Source organism: Hippopotamus amphibius, chromosome 5 (genome assembly GCF_030028045.1).
Source record: "Hippopotamus amphibius kiboko isolate mHipAmp2 chromosome 5, mHipAmp2.hap2, whole genome shotgun sequence".
Taxonomy (NCBI): Eukaryota; Metazoa; Chordata; class Mammalia; order Artiodactyla; family Hippopotamidae; genus Hippopotamus; species Hippopotamus amphibius.
Window position 1 is genome coordinate 140,667,500 of NC_080190.1, and position 19,531 is coordinate 140,687,030.

The 19,531-nt window shown below is 40.2% G+C and overlaps 2 protein-coding genes across 2 annotated transcripts in view; one reads left to right on the forward strand and one right to left on the reverse strand.

Annotated features, from left to right (window-relative positions):
- SLC25A32 (solute carrier family 25 member 32) overlaps nt 1–12,715 on the reverse strand; it is a 45,584-nt gene extending 32,869 nt beyond the window's left edge. Inside the window, exon 1 of the mRNA XM_057734783.1 lies at nt 12,230–12,715. Within this exon, the coding sequence (XP_057590766.1) occupies nt 12,230–12,383 (154 nt within the window). The 5' untranslated portion in view covers nt 12,384–12,715. The remainder of the gene's footprint in view (nt 1–12,229) is intronic.
- Nucleotides 12,716–12,779: 64 nt separating this feature from the next.
- Nucleotides 12,780–19,531, forward strand: part of DCAF13 (DDB1 and CUL4 associated factor 13) — a 29,509-nt gene continuing 22,757 nt past the window's right edge. Inside the window, exons 1-3 of the mRNA XM_057734782.1 lie at nt 12,780–12,972; nt 17,599–17,798; nt 18,378–18,485. Of these exons, the coding sequence (XP_057590765.1) occupies nt 12,795–12,972; nt 17,599–17,798; nt 18,378–18,485 (486 nt within the window). The 5' untranslated portion in view covers nt 12,780–12,794. The remainder of the gene's footprint in view (nt 12,973–17,598; nt 17,799–18,377; nt 18,486–19,531) is intronic.

Below are 19,531 nucleotides of genomic sequence, written 5' to 3' on the forward strand. Positions count from 1 at the left end.
ATAAACAAAGATGACATACACCTTTTGTAATAAAATAAAACAAAGCAGCCCTAGGGAAAATGTTTAAATTTTTATTTCTGTTATCCTTCACCCAAGAATATTTTCAGATGCTTTACATCTGCAACTGAAATAATTTTAAAACCTTTTCCATGTAGTAAATATTAAATTAGCACACAATCATTAAAAATAGCTTTCTGAAAAGCAAAACATGTATGCTGTAGAACATTCACAAAATATAGAAAGGAATAAAGAAAATAAAAACCACCCACAATGCCACCACTCTGAGATGACAACCCTTACTGTGGTATATTTCCTTCCTTTCTTTTTTTGTCTGTGTATATAAATGCTAGTTCTCTATACCTAGAATAGACCTTTTTGCTTATCTTCAGATCTACATAGATAAATGCAACTAACAAAAGTTGTAGCTTGAACATATCCAAAATTGAACTAGTTTCCCCATCCCTTTTGAAGCTGCTCTTATTCTGCTGATCTGTATTGATCAATAAACAGCATTACCATCTACACAGCTGCTCAAGACAGAAACCTGGGAACCATCCACGAACACTCCTCCTTTGACAACTTCTTACCAGTTAAGATGTCCTGTTGATTCTATATCACAAGTCTCTCCTGGACCCATCCACATCTCTCAGTACACAGTGCCATCACCCTACTTCAGGACACCATCATTTCTCAACTAGCAACAGGATTTAAATTAGCCTTCTTATCTCCAGTTTTGCTGCCCCGCCCCCATTAACTGCACTGTAGGTTAGGTAATCTTTCTAGAAACATACATTTCAATAAGTCACTTATCTGCTTAAAATTATTCTACACCCAAACAATAAATAACATATTCCTTAACACAGTACATAAGACCCTCCATCACTTCTGCAACAAGCCCGTCTCCTCTTTATTCTCTCCCTGTATTCAATGATGCTGCCTTACAGAACTTACTGCATAGCATCTCGCCCACTGAAGTCTACACTTCAAAATATTTGATGAAAATGGCTACAATGTTTAACAACTTTCAGTTCTTATACAGTCTCTAACCTTAACACTTTGGCACAGGCTATTCTGTCTGCCATGAACATTCTCTTCTTACCCATTCCTTCACACAGCTAACTTTGATTCCTCTTTCAGGTCTCAGTTTAACAATCATTTCCTTTGGGGATTCCTTCCTACCCTCTAGATGGGGTCAAATTTCTCTGCTCCCATGGCATACCATACTTTCCCTACCATAATAAAACACTCTTCACTGCAATTATTAGGTTTTTTGTTCAATTATCCTGGCTTCTCAGTAGGAAGATGCTCTGTGAGGGCAGAGACTACTACTTCTTCATTGCAATACGTCTACTCCTATCATAGTGCTTCGTTCACTGCAGGCTCTCAATATATATGCGTTCAATTAATAGAGCCTGAACATCTTCTGTTTCCTTTCCAAATCCAGTGTCCACCCCTCTCTACCATGTTTTGCCCCAGAAGCCTGATCTTGCCTTCTAGCTTCTAGTTGAGTTGGGCTAGTGGGGAGCCCTAGCAGATCAAAGGGATGGAAGAGAGCAGATGCAGATATATATTCTTGCAGGAGTTGCCTTGGGCAGGCTGCATTCCTCTACTGAAGGTCACAGCTCCTCTCAAGGTGGCCCTCTCTCAATGAGTCTTTCTCCCTGTTTTTGGCCCTTCAGGTCACAACAGCCCAAACTGTTTCTGGCCCCCAAATACTACATCATTCCTTGTGGTTTTCCTACGATCTGCTTACATCTTTGTAAACAACCCTTTTAGGCACCCCATGCCCCAGAACTACCCTATCTTGAATGTGCCTTCTGTTTCCTACAGGGAAATGGAATGAAAGAGAATGCCAAATTTATAATCGTGATTATGTTTCTATAAAATTGGTATACCGTAAAATAAGATTTCCAAAAGACTCAAAAAAAAAGGATTTCCAAAAATAAAAAGTAAACAATGACATGATGGTTTTGCCTCCCACAGATATCCCATCATTTGTACAAATAGTCCTCTAGTTGACATGTGAACTGTTTTTTTCTCTTTGCTATTATTAAAGTATCTAAAGAAAATTCTGTTCAACAATCTTTACAAATCCTTATATTCTTAGAAGGGGAATTAGAAGGGGTCAAATGGTATACATTTAAGGTTACAAATACACACTGAAACTGCCCCCCAGAAAGTTTATACAAATTACAGTCCACTAGTCATATTCAGGCATGCCCAGTTCACTGTCCCCTTGCCACTACTTTACTGCGCATACTGAAGCCTGGCAAAGAACCACTGACTGTTTACCAATGCCAGGCAAAGAGGGAAAAGTCAATTTCTTTCATTATTAACCTGACAATGTTACACCATGAAATGAGATTAAAGTACACTAGGCTTTGTTAGAAGACCTGGGTTTGATATCTAACTTCCCTAATTGGCTACTTGGTCTTTTTTTCCTGAGCTTTAGCATCCTCTTTTATACAGTGGGGATTAATATTACCTACCTCGCAGGTTGTTGTGAGGTTTATAAAAGATAAGTTTAAAAGAAGGAGCAGAGTAACTGGTTCTCAAGAAATGTTTTGCTGTGTACTTTATCATTTTTCTGACGCTTCCCTTAGATTTTGTGGTTCCCATTCTCCTGTGTAAATGTCTTCTAAGCAAATTTTCCTTTCAATAAGCTCACAACATAAGTTCTCGCTTGCGGTTAAAAACAAACAAATACAAATCACAAAACACCATCTTTGCTTTTCACAGGTATGAACCAACGATTTCTTTGTTTTGAGAACTCAATCCTAGAAACACAGATTGTGAAATATCTCAGTAATAAGCAACAACATTCTGTACTCTATACCTGCTTAATACTATAAGCTCATCTACTTTATCACATAGTTAGGATCAAATCTTTAATTCTGAAAAATGTTCATTTGTTCACAGATAATTATTTATTAAAAAAATTAAAAAAACGATTTATTGACTCTTTATTATTGCCAAAGAAGAAATACACACCTAAGTAGGACACAAATCCTGACCCTGAGGAAGGTATAATCTGCAAGGCAAAATGGACAAGCACTCTCATTACACACTTATGAGCACCGTGGTATTCACAAAGTGCTACAGGAATATAGAGGAAGCATGTTCAACACTTACGTAAGGAGAAACTGGGGAGATGCAGGAGGATGACAGGGAAAGTGGGAGAGCTAATACTGGGTAGAGCCCTGAAGATTGATTAGAAACCTGTCTTTGGGAAAAGGAGAGAAAGTTTATCTCTAGACAAATGGAACAGCTGGTACAAGTACATGAGGTATCACAGCACCTGACACTGTTGGGGAGAATACTGGGGACATGGTAAAGCTGAAGTATACAGCTGTTAGAGGGAAAGGATGGTAGGAAATCAACCTATAAAGAAGGGCAAGAGCCTGTTTAAGGACTAAGTTGTGTGCTTTCCCCAATTCATATATTGAAGCCCTAACCCCCAATGTGACTGTATTTAGAGATAGTACCTTTAAGGCAGTAATTAAGATTAAATGCAGTCACAAGGGTGGGACCCTAATTCAACAGGACGAGTGTCCTTACAAAAAGGAAGACACACCAGGAGTGCACATGCACAGAGAAAAGGTCATGTGAAGACACAGCCAAAAGCAGTCATTTGTAAGCCAAGAAGAAAGGCCTCACCCATAAAGCAACCCTGCTTGTCCCTTGATCTTGGACTTCCAGCCCCCATAACTATGAGAAAATCAATTTCTGTTGTTTAAGCCACTCTGTAGTATTTTGTTATGGTAGCCCTAGCAGACTAAGATAGACAATTGCAAAGGTTCTTGAAAATCACAAAACAGAGTTTGCCTATAATCTCAAAGTCCCATATTTCTCAAACTTGGGTTCAAGTATGCCTAAGATAACCAAATATGTGTTTAGAAAGGAGACCCTGGCACACTGGGGGGAATGAATTTGAAAGTGTAAAACCTGGGAGCAAGAAAACAAGTTATAAGGCCACTGCAAAGTTACTGAGATGAAGAGGATCTGAATTAGGGCCTCTCTAATGTCGAATTAAAATTGCTATGTGAATAAAATACAGTAAGCCCCCTACATACAAATGAAGTCCATTCTAAGAGTGCGTTCTTAAGTCCAATTTGTTCATAAGTCCAACAAAGTGATCCTAGGTACCCAACTAACACAATTGGCTATATAGTACTATACTGTAATAGGCTTATAATACTTTTCACACAAATAACACATAAAAATAAAACAACAAAGAAAACATTTTAAATCTTACAGTACAGCTCCTTGAAAAGTACAGTAGTACAAACAGCTGGCACATACAGGCTGGCATCGAGTGAAGAGGCAATAAGAGTTACTGACTAGAGGAGGTGGGAGATGGTAGAGCGGAAGGATCATCAGCAATAGGAGACAGAGGGCAAGCTGCAATTTCACTCACGCCTGACGCTGATGGCACAGGTTCCTTGCTGGATTAAACTCTATCTACCCTTTTGAAAAAATGATCCAGTGATGCCTGGGTAGTAGCTCTTTTTTCCTCATCACAGATGACATGATAGCACTGGATTGCATCCTGAACAGCTGCTACAACCTTCATGTACCATTCTACGTTCGGGTCCTATGCCTCAAAAACTAACAGTGCCTCCTCAAAGAAAATTCCCTTGCTATTTCCTCCATCGTGAAGCTCTTTGGTTCTTCAGCCACTTCTTCCTCTTGTTTCTGTTCGTCCTTTCTCTGGGCCTCCAATTCCATCAGGTCTTCATTACTAAGCTCCTCGTGTTGCACAGCAAGGAGTTCGATGAAGTCATCCTCTTGCAGATCTAGCTACAGATCTTCTCGCTGAGTGTCACTAAGTTGCTGAAGACCTCTTTGGACTTCTCAACTTTCTCAAATCCACAAAAATTGTGAACAAACTGTGGGTAATGGTTCTTCCAAACCCCATTCGTGGTGATGGCCATAAGCTCATGCCAAGAGAAGTCAATATTTTTATTGCCTTGTAAGATGTTATAGTCCTTCCAAAATTGTCGCCAAGTTGTTCCGGATTCATCACTTGTCTTTACTGCCTGATGAAAAGTGTGATATAAATAATATTTCTTGAAAGTCGCTATAACTCCTGGTCTATAGTTTGGATGAGCGACATAGTATTCAGTGGCAGATGCACTACTTTGACGCTGGGATGAAAATTGTCCATGAATGTGGGGAGGCCCGGAGCATTGTCGAGCAGCAAAAGAATGTTGAATGGGATGTCCTTCTCCAAGCAGTATTTTCTCTACCTCTGGGATAAAGTGGTGAAAAAAACAGTCTTGGAAAATGGCCTGTGTAACCCAGGCTTTCTTCCACAGATAGGAAGAGAGCCCTTGGTTATGTTTTTAAGGGCTCTTGGGTTCTATGATAGAACTAAAAGATGCTTCAGCTTCATATCACCGGAAGCGTTGCCACCAAACAACAGAGTTAGCCTATCCTCTGTTGCTTTATAGCCTGGCATCAACTTTTCCTCCTTACTGATGTAACTTCGGTCTGGCATCCTCTTCCAGTACAGTCCCGTCTCATCCATATTAAAAACCTGCTCAGGTATATATGCGCCTTCATCAATAATTTCTTGAAGTGTTTCAGGAAATTCCCGGGCAGCTACCTTATCTGCACTTTGCTGCCTTGCCACTTACTTTTATGTTGTGAAGGTTGGCTCTAGCCTTGAACCGATAAAACCAGCCATGGCTGGCATTAAAAGATGTGCCCTCTGACTCCTCGCTGTGTTTCTTCTTCAAGTCTTCATAAAGGCGTTTAGCTTTCTCTTGAATCAGCATTAAGTTGAGCAGGACTTGATGCTGATGCTGATCCTGCATCCACACACTGACAAGTTTCTCCATCTCCTCCATCACTTTTCCATGCTTCTTTGATATTACTGTCAACTTCACGTGTTCCATGATCTTGTCCTTGTTCTTTAGAATCGTGCCAATGGTTGAACGATTCATGTTATAAGAACAAGCGACATTTACCATCTTTTCACCTTGCTCCACGCTCTCAATTATTTTCACTTTTGTTTTCATTGTTATCATTTGGCACTTCTTAGCAGTACCAGCTACATCACTGCTGCTTTTATGCTTGCTTCCAGACACCCTGGGCTTGAAATAAAGATACTGTACTACTGTACTCCACACAGTACTGTAAAGTACACAAAAGCACAACCACTTGTAGAGGATGCACGCACATGACAATGCACACCAGACACTGTGAACTAACTTACATAATTGGACACGTAAACGCATGTTCACATCTTTGAAAGTTCGCGAATTGAAGGTTTGTATGTAGGGGACTTATTGTACAGTGAATATTTTTGGCCTAAATGGCCTCATAATTGTCTTAACACTTGCCACTGAAGATTTAGAAGGTACATCTAAATACCTCCTGCATAATTGTTACAATGGCCTACAACAGTACTAAAATATGCCAAGAGCCACATTGGAAGATAGAAAAGTTTGCTGTGCAGGATGCAGCCAAGACAAGGGACACTAATTTTTATCCTATTACAACCTGTTTCATTTGTTGGGTATTAGTTTTACCCTTCCTTTCCTCTGCCACACTGAAGAGTTGGTTCCACTTTAATAAAACCAATCCCCTCTACCTGTACTCTATGTCAGCATTTGAAACCTGCAGATGGGTCAAGAAATTGAGCAGATCATTAAAACAAAAAGAACCCCCACCCACCCACCAAAAAAAAAAAAAACCAAAACCCACACCAACAACAGACTGGAATAAAAGACAATATAAACGACATCACAAGTAGTAAGGATAATTATTACTATAAGAAACTTGTTTCAGTAATGTGTACATACGTACTCGTATCAGATAGCAAAGATAAAATTTATTTCCTACTGAGGGTTGTGGCCAGAAAAGTTTGAGAAAGACTGCTCTGGATTCTGTCTGCTTAGAACCTCTTAGAAATCTCACTCAGTATCTTCCTGCCTCCATCTGCAATCTCTTTCTCACTTTTAGTTTTTTCCCATCAAAATGTAAACACTCAAGTACCTCCTGAGTGTCTCTTCTCAGATCCCAGTGCCTCCCTGTCAGTTAAGCTTCTGGAAGAGATAACCACAATCTCAGCACAGACCTTCTCACCTGCACTGCTTCTCAACCTGCTGCAAGCTGGTTTGGGCCTCCACCTGCTACTGTAGGTTAAAGACCTCCAAGTGCACTTTGGGATTCCTCTTTTTAACCCTTGAGCAGCATCTGACATCATTTACCTCCTAAAACACACTTCTTCGGGCTAGTTTCACTCTCTCCTGATTTTCCTTACGTCTTTGACCACTAAATTTCCTTTGCAGCCTCCTTCTCTTCTGCCCATCCTTTAAATGCTGATTTTTAGGCAATCTTTCCACTCAACAGGGGTAGTTTCTCAATTATTAAGTAGCTTCAACTTCTGTCCCTGTGCTATGGTTTCTGCATCTCTAGTCCTGATCTCATTTCTAACATCCAGATGTGGCTTCCATTTTTACATGGCATAAAAGATTTCATAACTTTCTGGAATCATTTTCATTTCAACCTTTAGCACCTTACCCTTTAGTTATACCCAACTACCCACTGTGGTTTCAGTCTAGCAGCATATGCTATGAAATCAGACTTCCTGGGTTTGAATCCCAATTTCAAAACTTGCTGTGTGACCCTGAGTAAGTAGACTGCTCTGTGCCTGAGTTTTCTCATCCACAAAATGGGGACAAGAACAGAACCTAACTTTAAAAGTTTCAGAGAATTAAGTGAGTTATTACATATAAAGCTCTTAAAAGCATGCCTAGCAGAGAGCAAGCATTCAGTAACTATCAGTTTATGTTACTGGATATTGCAATACCATATACATACAAAACTTGACTGTATGCTACTCTTGTTACTGGGCTCTACAATTTGATTCCTTGATTAACCTACAGATTATTAGGATTTCAGATTATTTTAGAAAATTACTACTGTTACACCTCATTCACATTCTTTGTCGGGGCTCCCTCTCATCATTCTTTTTTTTTTTTTTTAATAAATTTATTTATTTATTTATTTTATTGGCTGTGTTGGGTCTTTTTTGCTGTGCATGGGCTTTCTTTAGTTGCGGTGAGCAGGGGCTACTCTTCGTTGTGGTGCGCGGGCTCCTCATTGCCGTGGCTTCTCTTGTTGTGGAGCATGGGCTCTAGGTGCATGGGCTTCAGTAGTTGCAGCACATGGGCTCAATAGTTGTGGCTCATGGACTCTAAAGTGCAGACTCAATAGTTGTGGCGCACGGGCTCAGTTGCTCCGCAGCATGTGGGATCTTCCTGGGGCAGGGACTGAACCCATGTCCCCTGCATTGGCAGGCAGATTCTTAACCACTGCGCCACGTAGGAAGCCCCCTCCTCATCATTCTTGATGACTTAAAGTGATATCTTGAAGTTATAAGGGGCCTCAAGCAATAATCACCTCAAGTGACATTTCCACCCAATACAACAATATCTTCTAACCTCTGTCATCCAACTGCTGTACCACTGCCAGTCATCGCCATTTTCACTTCTGAGCACCATCACTTTGCCAGGCCAAAGTCTGCTTCCCTGTAATTTCCACCCAACCTCTGTCTGCCCTTCAGATCACCTGCAATAATGCAGCTCCCTTTCCCACATGGCAGTTCGCTAAATACCTTAAGTCCCTCCTACCCGCTAAGTTAAACTAGTTCCTCCTCTCATTTCTCATATGAAATGATTTCTAATCTTTCGACTACTCTGGACACCTCTGAGTTCCAATCTGCACCTGAACTCACTGAAATATTCCAGGTTTGGTTTAATGGTCAAGAACAACACCCCCATCACTAGGCACTATAATTTTATTATAAGGGCTTAATTCTGTAAAAGCATAAAAACTCTAGCACTAATGCTGGTGGCCAATCAACTATTTTGATTTGTTATTCATCTTCCTAAGTTTTCTTCTTTTCTATCACCATTTCAAGCCACACTCTGGGCTTGTTATTACAAAGTCCTGCTTCAACTTCTAGATCTTTAATTTTGTCCTTCTATCCTATCTCAATCACTTCAGCCCTACTGGTCTCCTAATACTCTCTCCATTTCATCAAGATTACCAATATTCTCAGGTGTCAAGAATTCCGTTTTCTCAGGTACAGTCTGCTTCACAGCACTGTCTTATACTCACCAGGGCAACCACACTATTCCTCAATGATCATCTCAACCTCTTCTGCTCTTACATAAAATGCTGCAGAAGAGAAATACCAAATCACATAGGCCTGCACCTGCAGCCAAGTCCAGAATTCCTGCCTTCAATGTTCAAGCCACAGTATACCAGGAATTCCTAGAGGTACTGGGGTAAGTGGTTAAGTGCCAGAGGGTAGACTACCTGGATTGAAATCCCAAATCTGTCTTTACAAAACTTATGACTTGGGCAAGTTAGTCAACTTTGATTATCCTCACCTGTATAACAGCGATAATAAATTCAAAGGGTTGTTCAGAGTAGTAAATGATAAAATGCAAGTAAGGCTCTCAGTTCATTGCTCTTGCTGCAAGTAAATGCTCAATGAATGTTCCTTGTTGCCATAATTATTATTTGTGCATTCATGGTAAACTCTACGGAAATTATATGCCTCTACGCGTTTTCTTCTAGGGAGGACACTACATAATTTTCACTGATTTTCAGTGGCTTCTTGCCTCCTCTCCAGTTGTCAAAATTTTAGTCCTTCTCTGGGAAACCTCAAGATCTAATGGAACTTTTACAGATACAGATACATATGACCATCATCAATCTATAATTTTCTTAACAGTCTACCTCTACTTATGTTTTGGTATTTGGACTTATTCCATTTTGCCCTTAACTTTATGTTGTCTACAATTACTTTTATTTGACTAAGTTTCAAGCCTACCATTAGAATGTTAAGTTCCCCGAGGGCAAGAACTTTAGGTGCTTCTGTATACAATACAGCAGTCTACAAAAGTTAAAAGACCAATATATACCAGTGAACAGAACAGAATTACCTAACTCTTTAGACAAACCACTTCTGATCTAATTCTCATGGTTGAACTTAACTTGTAGTAATGAAATAGAGCAGGACCCTATGGTCCTTCCCCCACCCACTCCTCTGCCTGCCTTTTGTCTGGAGAAAAACTTTAGTCAAAGAATAAGTTTAATCAGAGAAGTGAGAAAATACAGAAGCAAAAGAAAAGTCAAACAGGACCAAATAATAACAGTTTAGTTACTAAGCAAAGTCAAGGACCTTTAGTTCCTCTTCAAGGGCTATAGATAATATTCTGAGCCATATCCTTTGAGTTATTTTTTAGATACTGAAACACCCACCAGGTGGAAGAAGTTAAGTACATGATGACCAAACTATAGCCATGACATAAGCTGCCACAATTTCAAGAACTGGCCTCAAAGAAATGGGAACAAACCGACCCTAGAACTGAAGAATAACTGTACTTAAAACAATCAAGATTACACTGCATGATCAATTTCAAGATGACTGTCAGAGTTGCCTGTGCTGTTTCTACATGTAGCTCCCTCCCCCCACCTATAAAAGCTCTTGCTCACTGGCTGTCGAGTTGGGGTGGGGTGGTAGGAAGTCAGCCTTTGGACACCAGTCTGCCCTCAGCCCCCAGAGGCCAGCCTCCGAAATAAAGCAAACTTTCCCTTCCACCAACTTTGCCTCTTTATGGGCTTTTGAGCAGCGAACAGTCAGACCCCACTTTCAGTAACAATAGTAAGAGAACTGAAATGCCACAAAATAGTTTCCAAATAAAGTTATCCAAGCCCTTCTTTGAAGTTATCTTTTCCATAATTTAATGTTGAGTTTAACTTTTAAAGTACTTTGTTAATTTCAATATACTTAATTCACTTAACTCAATGCACTTAATTCAATAAAGTTAAATAGAAAACAATACTATGTGATGGGCTTCCCTGGTAGCACAGTGGTTAAGAATCTGCCTGCCAATGCAGGGGACGTGGGTTGGATACCTGGTCCGGGAAGATCCCACATGCCACGGAGCAACCAAGCCTGTGCACCACAACTACTGAGCCTGTGCTCTAGAGCCAGTGAGCCACAACTAATGAGCCCACGCTCTGCAACTACTGAAGCCCATGTGCCTAGAGCCCGTGCTCCCCTACAAGCGAAGCCACAGCAATGAGAAGCCCACGCCCGGCAACGAAGAGTGGCCCTTGTTCTCAGCAACTACAGAAAGCCCACGCACAGCAACAAAGACCCAACACAAGCAATAACTAAAATAAATAATAAATAAATTAAAAAAAAATACTGCGTGAAATCAAGTTACTTATTCCTTCACAGGACCTTGTACCACACTATAAATGCCGGAAACAAACTTTCAAGAGAATTCTATCCCAACCCCATTCCTAACCAACTGCTAAGGATTACTCCCTCCTCCTAGCACTTGCATTTTCATCTCAGCCCTGAGGCCAAACACGTGGCTACCAGACAGGTTTCAAAGTACAGGTTTCCCCCGCTATGCGAAAGTAAAGAACGAAAGCTTTCTAATAAGCCAAAATTGCATAAAGCGAAGAAGCAATTACCTTAACACGCACCTTGCTAATGGATGCACAAAATAAATCCAGATAAAGCACAGATGCTCACAGACACAGTTCAAATCTATGGCGGCTTGATGCTGAGATGCTGAGTGTAGTTCCCAGGAAAGGAGCTGGTGGTACCACTCGCGCTGCTGGCGGTGCATGCTGCCTCTACAAGGGCTTGCTGCAAAACAAACGCTGAATACTATTTTCGCTTTTCGCCTTCTTTTGGTAATGGCGAAAATCCTCTTTGGACTTCTTTTGGAATTTTGGGTTAGCGGAAAACAGGTACTAATGTAGGCCCTTTCTGAAAGCGAGGTGGTGTAAAGCGAACTTTCGAAAAGCGGGGGATACCTGTACCTCCAAGGGTGAATGATTTGCACCTGTGAGGGTTAAGCCCTAAAATGTGACGAACCCTTTCTTATTTTATAAGTCAGGCTTTGAGTCCCACGTTCTACACCAATGAGAACTTTTCTCAGACTTTTATATCCATATTCCTCATCCCTCAGTACTGGGGAAACGGGAAGACAGCGGCCAGACCACTTTACCAGACTCCCCTTCCTTAAACCTGGCCCCAGGGGAGTCCGGACAAACAGCATCTTCTTCAACGCTCGCCTCGCCTGCAGTATGGAAAAAGGCAGGGGGAGGCCAAGGCCTCCCGCGTCTTTATCGCTCAGTTCGGGGTGACAGCAAGGAGAAGCCCGGGGTCTGAGCGGTCTCTTACCGGCGAAGCGGATCTTCACGAGGTCGAGCGGGTGCAGCGCAAGGTTGGAAAGGACCCCGCCGCTCACGCCCGCCACCAGATTCTCGTATCGGACGTGGCGGAATATTGTGCCCCACGCCGACGACCCGGACGGCGACTGGCCCTGGCTCGTCATGGGCTCAGAGCCCGCTGGTGCCGCGGAGCTGGGACGAGATGCAGTGGCCGCCACCGTGGCGACGGTCGCCGCGCTGGAGCAGAAGCCGCAGGGCACGAGCCCACTTCCGGGCCCCGCGCGTGGAGTCAGACGCCCGGGCACGGGGATGACACCAAGAGACCCACGCGCAAGCGGGACGCGAGAGAGGGGCCGCCGCTAGTCACGCCGATACAGCGGCGGGCGAGGAGGGGGCGGGGCGCCTCAGCCAAGTCCCCGCCCCGCCCCGCCTCGCCCACGGCCGCCGCTGGCTTAGGCCGAAGGGCGTGGATGCGAGACCACAGCTGAAGCACCGCCCCCGGCCAACATTTGTCCGCAAAACTACGGAGCGCCACAGGGCCCAACGGAGCCCGGCTTCCGCTCCGTGGACGTCACATGACAGGAAGTAGCCTAGAAGCGGAAGTGGCGAGTGTTGGTGGAGGAGGCGGCGGCAACGCGGACCAGGAGGCTGGTGTCGTGGAATCGGGAAGAACTGGCAGCAAGATGAAGGTGAAGATGCTGAGCCGGAACCCGGACAACTATGTTCGCGAAACCAAATTGGACTTACAGAGAGGTGAGACAAGTTAGTTGGGAGTCCGCCAGCCTTGGATCTGGCCTCAGTTTCCAAAGAATAAAGGTGGGGGAGAGACTGGTGTTCCACTCTCGTCTTTTCTCTCTTCCCTTTCGCCAGGGCACTTTGTTTAGATAAAGCCGTTCTGGTACTGGGTAGCAGAACACTTGTCTTCAAGTCCTTTTCGTGATAACTTTCTCTAGTGGTAAGTGGGAAGATTATTTATATGGGGAAATGATTCCGCCTCCCCTTTTCCAGTTGCTGCTCTCTGATTGTTCTCAGGTTCCTTTTGGAGAAAAGTGGAACTTGAGTGAGCCAAACTCATGGATTGAAGGATTTAGAATTAAGCAGACTTCTTTAAACCTTTCCCGTTGTTCTAACTTTTGGCCACTTTACTACTTAAAATTACGTACTTCTGGATGTGGGAAAAAATAAAGATGAAGGTTAAAGCCACCAGTTTTCTCAAAAACTTGTGGAGAAGTTTGATGGGGAAATGACTAAAATGAAATTAATAAGCTTTATTTTTCTGTTAATGGGGGTCTTGTTCCCCCATTAACATGCTGACTGCTTGTGAATTATAACTCGTGATACCTAAATGACAAGGGACCATCTCTGTATGAACGGACTATTCTAAGCGAAGAGAATAAAAGGTGTGATGCCTTAAGGCAGGAATAAACTTAAGGCTTAAGAGAAGGGCCATGTCTTCGGAGTTTGAATAAGGGTTAAACCATAGAAACTGAGGCTGAAACAGTATTTCACTATGATTGAGTCGTGGAGATTATATACATATATTATGAGCAGTGCTAAGTAAATACTTGGTTTCTGCTCAAAAAATATTTACAGGTTAAGTAACAAAACAGTAATGTTTCTAAAATGCAAATTAGATTGTGTCACTTGGACTTGATATCATCCCTACTCCTTGAACTTGGTCCCATCTTCCTCTCTAGTTTCACCAGTGACTACTTTTCCCACGATTAGCTTACATTTACTCTTGCTAATCTGAGTGCATTTCAGATGTTCTCTTTCAGGCATTCTGTGTCACACACCGTTACCCAGTTTTTGTCCTGTCTCTGGGAAGCTTTCTCTGAACTATAGTCTTTCCATACTTATCCTCTGCAGATTTTCCCCCATCTGGTACACACTTAAGCACCCTCCTTCTATGCTTCTGTGACATTTTTATACTAATGTTAGAGTGCGTATTACATTGCCTCATTTTTATTGTGACTATCAGTCTTTCCTGTCAGACTGAGCTTGCAGAGGGTGGCACAGTCGTGTTTGGTTCTGTATCCTGTATTTAGACAGCACCTGGTGCCTAGTAGTTGTGTTATTTATGTCTGAATGAAGGAATGAATGAGTGACTGGTGGTCACCTAATCTTGAGGTTAGGAGGTTATTAGTTACCTGATCTTGTTATTAAGGGTCTTATTTCCTATAACATCTACCTATTTGTTTATATTTTCTGGATGGAAGTGTTCATAGATAACAGACTGGAATAATTGAAGTATTGGAGCTCTGTGAAACATAAAATAAGGAGGACATTTGTTAGCATCTTTATTCTGTTATTCTTTTGTTTAGGTGTTCTTTCCTTGTAAAGTTTGTTCAGTATTCAAATACTTATTTGAGTATTCTGACTCATAGACCTGGGGTGGGCCTCAGGGAATCTGTATTTTTAAAACTCCCTTGGTAATGCTGATATAGCTGGTTAGAATACAGATGTATGAGAACAACATATGTAAGTATATGCCATGAGTTTGTTAGCTATGATACCCTCAGTGCTTGTGGCATATGGCAGACATATATATAAATATTCGTATATATTTATTGAATGTTTATGGACTGAATGTATGAATTTAGAGGTGGGCATGATTGTGGCGATTTGGAAAACTTTATAGAAGGTGAGAGATTTAAGCTGAATGTTTTTAAGGGATGCATAGAGCTTAGATAGGTTATTCTGAAAGTTAGAGTATGTTCTTGGTGGAAGAAATGGCTTTTCCAAGGAATCAAGAGTAGGGAAGTGCAAGGCAGTTTTGGGTGACAATGAATAAACCATTTGGTTGGAGCTGAGTTTCAGAAAGTTCTTGAAGCTGAAGAGGTAGGTTGGAATTAGAATGTAGAAGAACGAAAAGGAGCTCGAAGTTCATTCCATTGGTCAGCAGTCTCTAAAATGGATGTACTGAGCTATCCATTGTGGGGTGGAAAGAAAAACAATAAATACTTCAATTTATATTTCTTATCTTAAAAAATAAATTAATTTTTATCTATAAAATACTTGCATTGACACTGACATCCTCATTTCATCTAGTGTTGAATAGTCACACGCTATATGTATTGCAGGAAAAGACTGGAGGGTTGACAAAGGTGTGCTTGCTTACGCCTTTGGAATATTGCAGCATATTACAGTGTACATTTATTGGGGATTATATTATTTTAAATAATAAAAGCTTATAATTATTTGTAGAGTGATAGGGAGCACCTTTCTTACAGAGGCTTTTTTGGTTATATTATGGCAAAGCTCTTAGAAGAGTAGTAGAACTTAATGATGAATTAAGTATTTGTTAGATTTGCAGAACTTTTCTGTGGCTATGAATACTAATTAGGAGTTTCACTTGTTAAAAAATATATATATAACCTACTACTTTGGGGTTCATTTTAATGATGAGTGATAAGTGAGAAAGTGATTACTTTTCAAAAAATCTTATGCACTGGAGAGATCATTTTGAAAATGTTGTGTTTGGGAATATTTCCATCATTTAAAAAATTTTGTGCTGAAAATGATGGAAGTGTCATCTAGAAAAATTCATTTTGCTTACATGAAAAAATTGGTAAACAGAATGATGTACTTTGTTGAATTTTTTTAACTGTTAAATTATTTAAATGACAGTTATAGAAACAGTTATTGAAATCAGAGTGGATGGAAGTTTTCTAGACATTCTTCAGAATAACCTTAATAAAACTGGTGGATGGGACTGAAAATTAAACATACATACTAAATAAACATAGCTAACTATGGACACCTTCTCTTTCGACTGGCTTTTCTTTGTGAAGTACAGGCGGCCTTCACTTTGCATAATATCATACTAACTGAACCAGTCCCGCCCTTTGACAGTTTCACAGTGACTGAAGTTACATGTTACCACAAAACTAAGCAAAGGAACGAATTGGTTCTGGATCCTGTGGTCCCGATAACAGAGTACCATAAAAAAGGGTGTTCTGTTTGTATCGTTTTCAAATGTGGTAACCATTAAAACCAAACATTGAAGTGAACTGATGTTAAAACCTTTGAATCACTCTATCATAGTGTTAAATGGAAATTTTTTTTAAAAAGCAAGCATCTTTAATCACATGTTTTCATTAAATTACATGTATGTTGAAGGGGAGAGATTTTCTCCAACTCTGTTACTAATGGGGCACACAATCAGAAGAGTTTGAAGCCTACCACTATAGGGAGGCTTTGAAAGTTTTTGAGCATGAGAATAACATGTAAAAAGCTGTGTGTTAGGATGTTAATCTAATGTTAGTGTAAACTGCACCAAATAGAGTAGGGAAGATATTATAGTAGTCTAAGTATAAAGTAGTAACTTTATACTAAGTTACTGCAGGTAGGAAAAGGGAAGAATGAATAAGAAGTATTTCGGAGAGAGTATAAGTAGGACTTTTAGCTTTGACATTGAGGAATGTGGATGATGGACTGGCCATCATTTGAGCTTCAGTGAGTGTTGGGTGTAGTACCACTAATGGAGTCAGAAAGAAGAGACATTAAAAAAAAAGAAAGAAAGAAAAAAAGAAGAGACAGCACGGTGAAGTCATGGAGTAAGAAGATGCATTTATTTTTAAACATCAGAGGGTTTTTTGGGCACGGGGGTTTACGGTTATTTCCTAAGCATAATTATTGACTGAGACAACATGTTTGGCAGCATAGCATGATATAGTCAAGAATATGGATTCTGGAACCAGACTGCCAGCTCCATCACTTCATATGCTTAGTGTACCGCTGTGCCTCAGTTTCCTCATCTATAAAGTGGAAGATAGTAATAGAACTTAACCCATAGGGTGCTGTGGAGGTTAAATGAGTTAATATAAGGTATTTGGAGCAGTGCCTGGTACACAGTAAACTGTGTTTTAAATAAGTAAACTCACATGGAAAGTGCTCAATAAATAGTTGCTGTAATCATAATCACAACATTGTATGCTGATCAGTGTACTGATTAGCACTGGAGATTGATAGTGTTCCCTGCCCAACAAGGAGCTTAGAGTTCAGTCGGGCAAATATTTATCATACACTTGTTTTCTGCCAGGCTCTGTGCTAGGCATAAGGAATATAAATGAAGAACGTAGCCAAAGCCCTGCTCTTGAAAGCTTACAACCCAGTTGAAGAGTGTAGTAGGACATATAAAAGGAAAAGTGGTGTATGTATAGAGTCTAGTTATTTTGCAAGATATATACATTCCATGATTTTCTGGTAATTTTGGAAAAGTTTTGGATAAAGGGTGTTCAACTTTTATATTCTCCACAGTGCTAGGCACAGTGTCTCAAATAATGGTTTATTGAGTAGCAGGATGATTAGGTGAGGAAGACCACAGGGAATATTAAATGTGAATTATTTTATTAAGAGGAATCATTCTTATTTCAGTTCCAAGAAACTATGATCCTACCTTACATCCTTTTGAGGTCCCACGAGAATATGTAAGAGCTTTAAATGCTACCAAACTGGAACGTGTGTTTGCAAAACCATTCCTTGCTTCCCTGGATGGTCACCGCGACGGAGTCAGTTGCTTGGCAAAGCATCCAGGAAGTCTGGCGACTGTCCTTTCTGGGGCGTGTGATGGAGAGGCAAGTGTCACTCAAAACACTGATATTTCGACCTAAAAATAGTTATGTACTAGTGTTCTTCCTTTAGTTGTGAGTTACTGTGGGTTTTCATTCATTTGATTTCATTTTTCTATGTCCTGTTTTCTTTTAATTCTCAAGACTAAGTTCTCTTTGAATTGGTAATTTCAGTAGTTTTTTTATCTAAACCTAAGGAATTTAAAATGTAATAGCTTAAGGCATTTGACAGTAAGTAATAAGACATGTTTACAATACAGATATTTAACTGTGAGTTTTTTTCCACAGAGGATGTTATTAACAATTAAACACTTAATTACTTCCCACTCTGACAAGGAAAGAAAGCTTTGAAACACTTTAAACTAGAGTCAACAAAGTACGTAACAGATTCAGTTTTCTACTTGTTGGTATTCTTATCCATAGACATTGCATTATTTTAATCTAGAGGTTTGGTTTTTAGCTATCTAGTAGAGTGATCTATAGCCTTTTCAGTGTTGAATTTGTTTTTCCTGGAAGGTAGTACTCCTGTGCCTGAACATGTTTTATTTACAGCTCACTGAAATTTCCTAGTATGCTTTATCATAGGTTAGAATTTGGAACTTGACTAAACGAAAATGTATTCGTACGATACAAGCACATGAAGGTTTTGTACGAGGAATATGTACTCGCTTTTGTGGGACCTCTTTTTTTACTGTAAGTATAATGCAGTTAAGTCATTAACTCTTTTCAACATGTATAAGGCTGATCTAATTGAATATTTTCTGAGTTCATTTATATGGTCCAAGGCCCTTTTGGAATTTCACAATGCAAGATAACTTATTAAAACTTGGAAAAGTCCTGGTTTTCTTTATGCAACCCAGCTTTTCCCATACTTTTCAATTTTTTTATACATAATTACTTAACATATTACTGAACTAATATTCTATAGAACACTCAGAAGTGGGATTAAAACAAGATGAGTAATTTGTACTTGCTTTGTCAGTAATAAATCATTGAAGGATTTTTTTGAATATGATAAAATATGCATAACATAAAAGTTACCATTCTAACCATTTTTAAATGTACATTTCCATGGCATTAAGTACATTCACATCATTCTGCAACCGTCACCACTATCCATCTCTAGAACTTTTTCACCTTCCCAGACTGAAACTCTGTACTTATTAAACACTGACTCCACATCTCCCACCCCTACCTGCCTCCCCTGGGCTCCTGGTAATCGCTGTTGTACTTTGTGTCTCTATATGTCCCTGTGTGTCTCATTTATTTCACATAGTATAATGTCCTTAAGACTCATCCGTGTTGTAGCATGTATCAGAATTTCTTTCCTTTTTAAGGCTGAATAATATTCCTTTATATTTGTATATCATGTTTTGTCTATCCATCCATCAATGGTCATTTAGTTATTCCCCCAGCTTTTGGCTTTTGTGAATAATGCTACTGTGGTGTACAAATATCTGTTCAAGTTCACTGAAAGTTTTTTAATAGGGGAATGACAGAATCTAAGCTTAGCTTTGAGATAATTCGACAGCAGTAAGCGATCAATTTGGAGGCTGTTTTAACAGTCTGCATAAGCAGTAATAGTCTGGGGTGTGAAAGTAGTTCACAGTAGTTGTTAGGTTTAGAAACATTTTTATTTTTAGGATTAGAAACAGTTTTATTGAGGTATAATTGACATACAGCACTGTATAAGATTGTGTACAGCGTAATGATTTGACTTTCATGCATCATGAAATGAT